General features: G+C 44.3%; 1 protein-coding gene across 3 annotated transcripts in view; it reads left to right on the forward strand.

The window, feature by feature from the left end:
* The window catches only part of Crot (carnitine O-octanoyltransferase), a 46,508-nt gene that overhangs the window by 28,011 nt on the left and 8,341 nt on the right, over positions 1 to 10,156 (forward strand). For 2 of the 3 annotated variants that reach the window (XM_004839792.3, XM_087206771.1), the window contains 3 exons: positions 19 to 112; positions 214 to 333; positions 5,269 to 6,185. In XM_004839792.3, the coding sequence (XP_004839849.1) occupies positions 19 to 112; positions 214 to 333; positions 5,269 to 5,389 (335 nt within the window). In that variant the 3' untranslated portion in view covers positions 5,390 to 6,185. Of the gene's footprint in view, positions 1 to 18; positions 113 to 213; positions 334 to 5,268; positions 6,186 to 10,156 lie in introns of those variants that run through there. The other variant, XM_004839791.4, reaches the window with a different exon arrangement.

Genomic DNA, 10,156 nt, shown 5'->3' on the forward strand with positions numbered 1-10,156 from the left:
TTTGGGGTTTTATTGCAGGGTTTGACCGACACCTTTTGGGTCTTTCACTCCTAGCAAAGGAGGAGGGTCTCCCAGTCCTGGAGCTCTTCATGGACCCACTGTTCTCCAGAAGGTAATGGGTGAGGTGCTTTACACTTGTGTTGGTGCTGGAAGCGCTTCAGAAACAATGTGGCCCTGTAGGCCTGCAGTGATACCTTTCTCTGTGCACTGCAGTGGAGGCGGCGGGAATTTTATTCTCTCGACAAGCCTGATTGGTTATCTACGAATCCAGGGAGTAGTGGTTCCCATGGTGCACAGCGGATATGGATTTTTCTACCACATCAGAGACGACAGGTGAGGCTGCTCCCTTGTTCTTACTAGCTGGACTCAGAAAGGTACCACATTTGTTGTCTGAATGTTTTTCTACACTGTGGTTCTAATTATGTTGTCATCTGTCACGAGCTATGTAAGTAACTATTATTGCCACTTAGACATTTAATACGTATTTACATTTGTCTTCCAGGCTTTTGAGACACTTATGAAATCAGTCCTTTAGAAGCTTTAATGCAAAACGCTGTTTCAGGTTGTTCCAGTGATCATCTGTCCCATCAGTACATTCTGTAACGTACAAGCTGTGGTCAAAAGCTACAGTGACTGTTTAAATTTTTAAAAATTGTATCACAAAAAAGGATACATTTCCATGAATCCCCTGCAGAATCCTCCTCCTCAGTTTGCACACATTTATTCTGTCCTCACCACTTTCTGAAACAGCTCTGAAGTCCTCTTTCCTTTCCTCTTTAGTTGCACTGGTGTGGCTGCCTTGATGTCCCGAATCATTCAAAACATTGACCTTTAACGGTCATTTGACTTTGGGGAGAGCCAGAGGTCCAGTGTGCCAGACTGTGTGGACAGGGCGGGCGAGGACACACTGTCGTGATGTTACCAGCCTGCTTTCCCTTGGGTGGCGGCTGGCAGCAGCATTCACCACATTTTCGCCAACACCTAATAAAGGAAAGAGGCCTCTCAGACTGCTTCTGAGAGTGGCAAGGACCAGGGGATGAGTGTGATCAAAGCCCGGGGAAGGATTTGAGGGAGATTAATGCGTCTTTTACATTTTTTGAATTTTCTGGGTATTTGGATCCTCCTTGGTATTTGGTCTGTACAAGGCATTTTACGGTTAAGTTCAGACAGTTTGTAAATGCATTCCACCCCTCCCTGTCCATGGGCTGTGCATGTGCAGATCGAAGAGCATAGTGATGGAGAAATTAGAATGGAAGTATGCAGGACGTATTTGAGTTTTAAACAAAGTGTTTCTAATACTTTCCTTTCTAAAAGATGATTTTATCAGCAGCAGTGTTTCAGAATCATTGGCTCCCATGGCTGTATGATTAGTGCATAGTTAGCTGTACCAGTGAATTGTGCCTTCCCACAGGGCTCAGTTTGTGCCCCTTAATGTGTAAATTAACAGTTAAATGAAAAAGATAGATAAGGGTCTTCTTTTCATAAATAGCATCAGAAATCTAAGATCATCCTGATAGAGCATAAGGGAGCATTCTCACACTTCCTGAAAAGTAGCGGCTTCTGTGTTGTGTGCAGCAACGGAGTTCCGGCCACACACACCTCAGTGCTCTGGCTGATAGGAAAGACCATCTCGAAAGATCCAGGCAAACCACTCACTTGTTCCAAAATCCTTAGTGGGGGCTTGGTGCATGGGGTGCTGCTTTAGGCTCAAAGGACGAAAGAGACAAGCTCTCCTCTCCTACAGAGTGTGTTTCGTACTAGACATAAAAGGCAGACAGATTAGCGTGGTGACCCTAAACAGTTAGCCATGCTGTGGAGAAGTGAGCCAGTTGCTGTGTGGCAGAGATCACCTGGCAGAGCGGTGAGCAGTGCTGGTCCAGTGTGGCCGGGGCAGGCTGGGAGGAGTGAGGCACAGCTGTGACGTTAGAGGAATGCCTGCTTCCCGGCAGCTGCCAGCGTCGAGCCAAGCCAGCACACTCTCTCTTAGGGCATTGCAGCAGGTCCCTTCCCTCCAGACCGCTGCCATCCCCAGATGCCCTGGTGTGCCTTCTGAAGACAGCTCAGGGGATGTCGCTCTGCTGAGACCCCTCAGCGCCTTCCCATTTCACAGTGAAATGCAGTCATCCTGTGAGGCCCTACGCACTCGAGCCCTTGCTGCCTTTCTGACTTTATCTCCTACACCTCAGCCCTTCCCTCCACTCTGGCTTGCTGTGCGTTGTGGGCCTTAAGTGTTGCAAGCAAGCTTCTCTGGGGCGTTTTGGCATGGATTTCTCCACCTGGTCTTCCTTGGAGATGCATGCAGGCGCCACCACCTTACCTCGCACCGCTGCCTGTTCAAACACCACTCCTCCAAGAGGCTCCCGTGATCTCTGGCATGGCGCTTCTCTTCCCTCCCTATACCTGAGGCCTCTATAGCACTGATACCTGCCGTGTGTGGGAGTGTGTGTGCACATCTGTGCACGCACGTTTAGTGTGTTATCTGTCTTTCCTCCCTTGGATGTAAATAAGCTGCATAGGAACCGGGGCTGTTATTTCCCCAAGTGAGTAACAGAGCCTTGTACGCATGTTGTACTCAGTAAACGTTTTCAGAATAACTTTGTTAAGAGAAGTGTGCAGGTCCTGGGGTAGGTGAGACATTAGCACTCAGAGAGGCAGGGAGGCACTAGAGCTGTCACTGCATTTGAGGGGAGCATGACGGAGGAGTTGGAGAGGAGACTGTGTTGTCAGCCCCAAGTGCACATCAGAATCACCTGGAGAGCTTAAAAGAAAAACAACCACCAAAAACACCATCCTGAGACACTGCTTTGCTTGGTGTGGTAAATTTCAATAGAACCCTGCGACATGGTAGGGAGTTTGGATCTTGTGCCCGGAATAATGGGACTCATTTTACACGCTTTAAGCAAAACAAGCAGTGACTTGTTTTACATACGCATAAGGGGAGCCTGGGCTGCTCCATGGGTATAAATCAGGTGGATGGTGATGTGCTTAGACTAGAGGAGAGAAATAAGGAAGTGTCCTAGTCCACTTGCTGCTAACAGACTGAAGCTGGTAAGTATAAAGGGAAGAGGGAGACTTTGGCTTACGTATCAGTCAGCTCGTTTGTTGACAACTTGTGGCAGATCGAGTGGGCAAAAAGGAATACGCTCAGTCCAAGGGGGCAGCCACTCTGCTTTGTCACCTTCAGGGTGGAGGGCAGCGTCAGCCTCCTGAGGACCTAGTCTCTTCTCAAAGGTCCAGCCCTCCCGACACGGTCTCACAGGGCCACATGGAGGGCAGATGCATCCAGCCGAGGCAGGAAGGACGGCGATGTCTCTGGCAAGGCTGCCAACAGGGAAGTAGGGAATAGAAGATGCGGACGGTTGTGGAATTAGAGCCAGTAGGGCTTCCTGAGGGACTGTGAGTTTGGTGGTGCATTTCCTGGGGTGAAGGGACTAGGGGGACCGGTCTGAGTCAGGTAAAGGGGAACCAACCAAGATCGTGTGATGTGGACAGGAGCTCACTGTCCCTCGAGGAAAGGCCGTTTAGTTAGGGCCTGAGTGGGCATTTTCCGCTTCTAGTCCCGGAGGGGCATGTTTGTGAGTCATCACTACAGACACACCCAGAACAGTTTCCAAACAAAACAGCTGGAAACCGGAAGGGTTTTCTTTTTCCTTCCATTGTTATACTTGAAAATTGTGACTAAAAGAAAATTTGCTGCTTTTTAAGCAGCGTTTTAAATGTAATATATTATCATTGCAAATAGTTTGTAAAATATGAAAAAATACAGGAGAAGTTATCTGCCTGTCCTCTCAGGAACAAGACTGCTACTGTATGATGCTTCCAGTTGATAATGTATATAGATTGTGTGTGATTTTTAAATACTAATTTTGTGTCCTTTTTGTGATTCTTTCTTACTATGTCAAGCAGTCCAAATGCCATTAACGATGCTTTGAGATATTTTAGGGTTGAATAATTTCCAGTCTTCTACGTGGAGGACTTAGGAATAGTTTCCAGACTTCCGTAAGATGCATCTTCATAACCTACCTAACTGCTTCCCTGTCTTGCTTCCCCATCTTTGCAAATAGTGCGTCATGTTATAAATGCATCCTTTCTCATTTCATCACACCATTTCCACCTCTAGGTTTTATAAAATACTTTTATTATTTGGGCTGGGGATGCCTGCCTTACAAGTACAAGGTCCTGAGTTTGATCCCTGGTACCAAAAAAAACCCTTTCGTTAGTATGATAGGCAAAGATAACTTCTTTATTCAATAAGTGAAATATTTTTATTGTTTATTGGCACTATTTTGTGATTAGTCTGTGCAGGTAGGAAAGATAATTTGTATAATTTAGAAAGATAACTGAATTTTTAGAAATTTAACACTTAAACAGATATTGTTAATCTGTGGAAAGAAACATTTAGATGCTGCCTAAGTATTTGCAAATCTCACATGCAGCACAGCTGGAAAATTGATGACAGCTCACTAGACAGAAATCAAGCCAGACTCCTGCAGGGCTCCGTGTGATCAAGCACCCCACGTGTACACAGTGACCCAGTGCCGTTGCGCTGTGCCGGCCCCAAGCAGGGTTTCATTGATTCTGCTTGGTCTGAAGCCTGTGGTGAGGGCGTGATTTGCTGTCTTTCAGGGATGTGGAAATCACATGTCTCACCAGCTGTATACCCTGCATATTTTGCTTCTGAGCTCTATACCTGCATTTCATAAAAGCTTTTGAGAGCTTGGAAAGGGCAAGGCTGGTTCCACAAAAGCTAGGAGCCAGGTTACTCCTCTGAGGCAATAGAAGCAGGCTTTTCTCCTGTTCTTCCATTGCTTGGCCACTGTCTCACCGGCTAGACCTGAGATTTCTCCATCGAGGGAGCCAGGAGAAGGTGTGGCTTTTTCTTTGCTTCTTCAAGAAATAGCTTTTCTCACCTCTTAGCAGTCTCTAGTTTTTGGGATTTTTAAAAAATGCTGTTCAAATGCTGTACTCTTTCCTTACAACCAGTTCAAATTTCAATTACAAACAATAACATGGATTCATATTCCAACCCAGTCCAGTGACATTTTTTAGCAAGAAGGGTTTTGATTGTTTTCTTTTGAATATCAAACCTTCCTCCAGAGCACTCTTGGGCTGTAATTTTTTCATTTTGTTGTCCTACAGGTTACCTATAAATCCTTTGAGTTGGTTTATGTTACATGTGCCTGACATCACATCTGACCTACCAGTAGTGAGGTCTGGTGCAAAGGCCCTAGCTCTGTCCCGTAATCACTCATGACCTGTGCTTCTCAGGTTCATTGTGGCCTGCTCAGCCTGGAGGTCTTGTCTGGAGACGGATGCGGAAAAGCTCGTTGAGCACACTTTTCGTGCTTTCCATGACATGATGCGGCTGATGAACACTGCTCATCTTTAGGGACTCGGCACGTGGCAAAATGATCATGAAAGGAGCAACGGAATGTTGATTTAAAGGAAACTTGATAAATGTAGAAATCAGTAGAATCATGCTCTAAACTTATTCTGCCATAAAAGCTTTCACTAATGGGACAGCAATGAGAATTAAGTGAATATACAACTCTGCAATGTTTAAGCCTCATCAATGCAAATCTATACATTTTAACAATGCACATTTTACTCTGACTTTTAATATTGTTGATACTCCTGTTAAAAATCCTATTTCTAAACATCACTGTAGAGTTCATCTTTTGAGCACTTTAACATTTTCTAATTGCCAGAGGGTATGAAGTACATGATTAGATATTCATTTCCCCAAATCCATGTCCCCATGCTCACCTCAGGGAGCTGAGCAGATCCTACTGCAATTCAGTGGTGATCTAAAACACTTTCTGTTGAACAGATAGAATTAGGTTCCAGTAGGGAGACTCACAATCTTAATTGCATTGTAATTAGTTTTGTGAATATAAAAACAAAGCATTTAGGGCCGGGGATGTAGCTCAGTGGTGCTGCGCCTACCTGGTAAGCACAAGGTCCTGAGTTCGATCCCTGATAGCAGAAAAAAGAAAAATAAATAAAGCATTTATTTTTAAAATTAAACACTAATGGTTAGTAACTTAATGGTTAAATACTTGAATCAGTCTCAGGATTTTATAGTTTGTTTCCCCCCTTATTGTTGAATGTTATAGTTTCTGCTCTCAAAACTTCAATCTTGTAGTTTCTTGTTTTCTGTTTGAATAAATGACTCATTCCTCTTTGCTTTGTCTGTACTTTCTCATCCCAGTTATCTGTTGCTCTGTAGTACACCACTCATGTGGCTCAGAGGCAGTGCTTGTTTGCATGCCCGAGGCCCTGAGTTCCATGGCCAGCGCTGTAAACAAAACAGAGCCAGGGTCTGATAACAACTTGCCCTTCTTCAAGGTTTTGTTGGTTGACTGCACTCAGACAGTTCTTCTGCTGGTCTTGCTTTGATTTATTTATATAGCAGTAATCCTCAGGCTGCTAGGTCTGAGGCTGGAAGGTCTCACATGTCCTCATCCACCGTTTGGGACTCGGTGGCCAGGACTCTCCTCTGTGGTCCATGTTCATTGTGTACTCAAGACTGGGGATCCAAACTTGCCCTGGGAGTGTTCTGAGAGGCGCAGTAGAAGTTGTACAGTTCCTTAGAGTCTGAAGTCACATGTCATCGTATCATTTATGCTGAATTCTCTGGGGAAGTCCAGATCCAAGGGGTGGAGGAAAACAAGTCTCAGCTCTTGATGAGAGGAACAGAGTTATTTTGTTAAGAATGGGCAGAGGGTGTGGCTTACTGGAGGCCGTTTTCACAGCATTTTACTGTGCATTTCAAGTCACAGATTGCAGTATACTTAATGTTCTGGTTGCATACATTCCCCTTTAAGCATTCTTACACACTCTGACTCACAAGACTGGTTTATGGAATCCAGTTATCATTATAGTAACTGACACTTAACCCACTGCACTGGCCCAGACTCTATCCTGAGAAGTATCGTACTGGGGCTCTTCCTGTGAGAAAATACTCAGAGCTGGCTCCTGTTGGCCTTGATACGTCTCTCATAGTCGCTGCAGACAGTAGGTGAAGTCTGAACTTTCTCCTCCCTGGTGCAGTGTGTAGGCTGGATAGCCAGGGCTGTTAGAATCATCTGATTGGTCTAAATAATGTTTAGGAGTTGGGCTTGTGAGCGTGCTCTGTCTGGCAGAGAAGCCTTTTCACTCAAGCCTTAACGTGTTCCCTTAACTTGCCTGAAGTTAATCTCCAGGATGGTTCCCTGAAAATAGATTCCTAGGCCTCAATCCAGACCTGATGAATTGTGATTTTCAGCCCTCGTGCAGTGTGGGAGTAATCACAAGAATAGCTGGGACCCTGTTCCCTTTGATCCCTGCAGTAGCACACTCTGCCTGCCTGTTGTAGAATCTGGAACTCAGCCTATTTACATACAACACATGGTTACCTCTGAAAAATCCTTTGATAGTATCTGGTTTATTACTGATGAAAGAACTTGGTAGTTTACTGAGCTAAACAATCGGTTACAGCAATAACTGATATTGCTGTGGAAAATTATGAAAAAAACATTGAGGTGTGATGAATCCACCAATGAGCAGAGTCCCTCCATGATCCGGTCATGATCCTCTACCTTCCAAACCCAGGAGACCTCGGGGGGCACATTCCATACCTAAATGGTGACACGTGCAGAAGAAACTGGTCCCTGCTAATGCCTTGCCCGGGGCACGTGTTGCCAGGGAGTGCAGTGTGGTTCTGCGCAGCTCTGGCCGAGGCCTGCTGCCGCATGGGCACTGCCACCACAGCAGTGAGGAACACCGTAGTTCCTGCTCCCTCACCACAGGCTCACACCACTGACTGGGCGAAGACAGGTTCTTTAAGCCTTCACCACTGCAGGGGTTGTCAGGCAAGGTCCAGAGGCCCAGAGTCACAGCAGAGTCAGCAGCGTCACTTCCAGTGTAGGTGTAACCACACAGTGAGCTCCCCATGCCCACTGCTGTCTGCACCATATCTGCCTGGACTACCAGAGTCCTGACTCTGGCCTGCAGAGATGCTGGGTCTCTCGCTCCACCACCATATGCACCGTGCTGAGTCTCGTCACAGCCGGAGAAGCTGAGGAGACTGCGTAACATGCCTTCTTGGAAATAGAGTCAGCCCTGCCCAACAGACCAGCACCCTGAGACATCTTCACGGCAAGGCTGTTTGCTGTTCCACCCCACACAAGTGGTGGAGATAGCCAGTCCATGAGATAGGCAGATCTCAACACAGAGACAAGAAAAATCTGAAAAGCCTGAGCGTTAACTTCATTCCTGTGACAAAAACACCCGACATAATTTAGATTAAAGGAGGCAAGGTTTATCTTGGCTCATAGTCTCAGGCCATGGTCAGCTGCCTCCCTTTCCTTTAGACCTGTGGCAAGGCAGAAACATGAAGGGCTTGGTGGGGGAAAACTGCTCACCTCATGACAGGAAGAAGAGAGGGAAAGAGCCAGAGTAGAAGGGGCCAGGGAGCAAATGTCCCACAGTCACATCCCATGATCCCCTCCCTCCAACTCCTGTTTCTATCACCTACACATAAAGCCATCAAATTCCACAGTTAAGTCCCTCATGATCCAGTCACCGCTGTAGGCCTCACTTCTGAATACTGTTGCATCGGAAATCAAGCCCTCGGTACTTGGGATTTGGGGGGACCTTTCATATTTAATGATGCCTCCAAAAAAATCCAACTCTAGCAACAGAGCCTAAAGAAGTTGGTATGGATGCAATGTTTGATGAAGCATTTAAGAGATGATTATGAAAAGGGCCAATGAGATTGTGAAGATGATACATATAATTAAAGGAAATTGGGAAGATAATGCAGGATATGAACGAGAAATTTGGCAAAGGTATTTTGAAAAAGAATCAAGAGGAAATCTTAGAAATGAGTTCAAAAAATCAAATAATATAGTTGAAAGCTTCAACAAACAAGGTCAAGCAGGAAAAAAAAATCTGAACTTGTATACAGGCCTTTTGGAATATCCCAATCATAAATTTTTTTAAAAAAAAATCAAAAAAACACCAGAAACTATACTACAAAGCAAATGGACCTAATAGATATATACAGAATGTTCCATCCAGCAGGGCAAAATACAGATTTTCTTTAGCACATGGAATTTTCTCTAGAATAGGCCATACACAGTGGCATCTCAGTTCACAAACTTTCTCCTTCCATGATTCTGGAAAAGATCACCACGTTCATGTTCGTGTGGGAAAGATGGCCACCATCGTGTTTGTCACCCAATGCAGTTTGCAAACAGACAAAATTTTGCCACATGCTTCTGTTTGTGAAACAAATTGTTCACAAACAAAAGCGTTCATGAACTGAGATACCACTGTATTAAATCACTAAACAAGTTAACAGATTTTAAAACTGTGAAATCCTGTATTTTTTCTGATTGTGAATAAAACAGGACATTAACAACAAAAGCATTTTTTAAATTATATAAATACATAGAGACTGAATAACACACTTCTGAACAAGCAGTAGGTCACTGAGTAAGTCAGAGGGAAATTTAAAATTTTCTTGAAACAAATGAAAATGGAGATAAAACAGACCAAAACTCATGGGATATAGAAAAAGCAGTACTAAAAGGAAGGCTTAAAACAATAAACGCCAACATCAGTAAAGTAGTTTTCAGATAAGCTAATGATTTATTTCAAGCATATAGAAAACCAAAAACAAGCTAAACAAAATTAGCAGACAGAAGAGCAGAAACAAAGTAGGGACCAAAGAAAATAAGACAAATAGTAAAAAGATCAATGAAACAAAGGGTTGGTTCTTTGAAAAGATAAAAATCTACCAATCGTAGTGAAACTAACCAAAATACCAAAGAGGGAGAATACCCAATACCTAAAGAGTGAGAAAAGGTGACATTATAACCAACAGCATGGAAATATAAAAGATCACTATGATGAAGAGGATATATGCTAACAAACTGGAAAGCCTAGAAGGAAGGGACAACTTTCTAGAACAAATGACCTACCGACACTGAGTCAAGAAGGCATAAATGTCCTGAACAGACCAATATCAAATAGTGAGATTGGACCACCAATCAGTCGTTCAACAAAGAAAAGCCTGGGACCAGACGGCTTTACTCCTAAGTTTTACCAAACTTTTAAATCAATGGATCATCAAAAGACCAAACCCATGATCAAGCTTATTCATCCCGAG

The sequence above is a fragment of the Heterocephalus glaber genome, unplaced genomic scaffold, assembly GCF_053883595.1.
Source record: "Heterocephalus glaber isolate CG9 unplaced genomic scaffold, H.glaber_assembly_v1.0 deba00000678, whole genome shotgun sequence".
Lineage (NCBI taxonomy): Eukaryota > Metazoa > Chordata > Mammalia > Rodentia > Bathyergidae > Heterocephalus > Heterocephalus glaber.